Below are 1,682 nucleotides of genomic sequence, written 5' to 3' on the forward strand. Positions count from 1 at the left end.
GAAAGGCTGGGTAGCATAGCGGACGATCTAGTTAGCCATAGAACAGCATGGATCTCGTTGACATCAGTCGTTATTTTGGAGGAATTTTCGGTCTAATAGGTTGTAGCAGATTGTGAACGGAAAAATAGACCTTTCTTGACTTTTTCTCTTTAATTCTTCACGACGTTTCGAGGATGGATGTCCTCTTCATCAGGTCTACAAAACATTTTAACAATTTTTAGAATTTGATAATTTTTACATTTCATCTTTTTCATTCTTACTTCGAATGTGGAGGAAAAATCACGTACAGGTGGGAAATTTTGCTGCTGCAATGCACTTGAACTTTTTTACAAATCTTCACTCTGTAGTTCACCATCCAATGGACTGACACCGAATGACTCATCCTCTGGGATCAGCTCTCATCACAGCTCTGGAACTCATCATCTATTGTGGTGTTGGTGTGCTGTTGTCTCGTTTTAACTCGTTGCAAAAGAGAAGTGTAAATTGTGTTGATCCCTTCAGTGTCGCTTCTCTTGTTGACAGTATGCGATCGTTGTATATGGATGTGAAGCATCTCTAAGTATTCTAGTTTTTTGTTGTGTTCGCATCTGTCCACGATTTCGACCGAGTCAAACAAAAACTGGTGTTTCATTTTTCGTGCATGAGTCACCAGGGCTGTAGCGTCACTCTTTTCCTCTTGGTTAGGATCGTATTGGGTGATGCTCCTCTTGTGTTGATTCATTCTGTCCTTCAGTCTCTGCATGGTTTTACCTACATATACTCTTTCGCACTCACACGGGATGGAATATACCACTCCGCTTTCCAATAATGGGTCAATCTTTGTTTTCAAATTCGTGTATAATTCCGAATTTGTATGGGCGCACTTGAATGCAATTTTTATGGTTTGTGTTTCGGCGCGCAATATTCTTTTGATCGTATCACTGAGTTTTGGAATGTATGTGATCGATTTATAGATGACTTCTGTATTGGTGGGTGAGCTGTGGGATATGTTGTGAGTTGCTGATGCTGGTTGTCCAATGTGCTTGTTCCATAGGGCATTGATAAGTTTTGGCGGAAATCCATTGACTCTTAGTTTTGAGATGGCAATCTCTTTCATGTTTTCCCTGTTTGTTGTGGTGAGCTTTTCGATTCTCTTCATAAATCCAATTGCTGTGCCCACTTTTTGCCTCAGAGGATGTTGAGAATGAAAGTTAAGCATTCTGTCTGATGCAATTGGTTTTTTATACCACATTGTTGCAAGACTTGAGGGTTTTCTTACGACATAGGTGTCCAGATAAGGAAGTCCTCCTTCTTTTTCCAATTCAACCGTGAATTGCAGTTTGGGATGGTATCCATTGAAGTGTGAGAGAATGTCCGTGACCTTGTCGTGCGGCACCAAACAGAAAATGTCGTCTACATATTTGGTCAGACAGACGATTCTTGCGGGAACTTTCTCGAGAATTTTGCCTATTGTGTAATCCATGACAATATCTGCTATTATTGGTGACAGTGGTCCTCCCATCGGCATGCCATCGATCTGTGAGAAGTGCTGGTCACCGTATGTGAAGAAACTTGTCTCCAGGCAAAATTTTAGGACTTCAAGAAACAGCCTTTTATCTATGGTTGTGGTGATTCTGTTTGCATCCCAATATTCTTCTATAATCCGTAAGGCTAAGTCGCGCGGTATATTAGGAAAAAGTGAC

General features: G+C 40.9%; 1 protein-coding gene across 1 annotated transcript; it reads right to left on the minus strand.

Moving 5' to 3' along the window:
* Nucleotides 1-391: 391 nt before the first annotated feature.
* Nucleotides 392-1,507, minus strand: LOC129809261 (uncharacterized). The gene has a single exon (XM_055859074.1). The coding sequence runs from the start codon at nucleotides 1,505-1,507 to the stop codon at nucleotides 392-394; it is 1,116 nt and encodes a 371-aa protein (XP_055715049.1).
* Between the last annotated feature and the right edge of the window lie 175 nt (nucleotides 1,508-1,682).

The sequence above is a fragment of the Phlebotomus papatasi genome, unplaced genomic scaffold (assembly GCF_024763615.1).
Source record: "Phlebotomus papatasi isolate M1 unplaced genomic scaffold, Ppap_2.1 HiC_scaffold_537, whole genome shotgun sequence".
In the NCBI taxonomy this organism is placed as follows: Eukaryota; Metazoa; Arthropoda; class Insecta; order Diptera; family Psychodidae; genus Phlebotomus; species Phlebotomus papatasi.

Coding starts and splice junctions, on each gene's coding strand:
- LOC129809261 (XM_055859074.1), bottom strand. CDS start 1,507: ATGCCGATGGGAGGACCACTGTCACCAATAATAGCAGATATTGTCATG.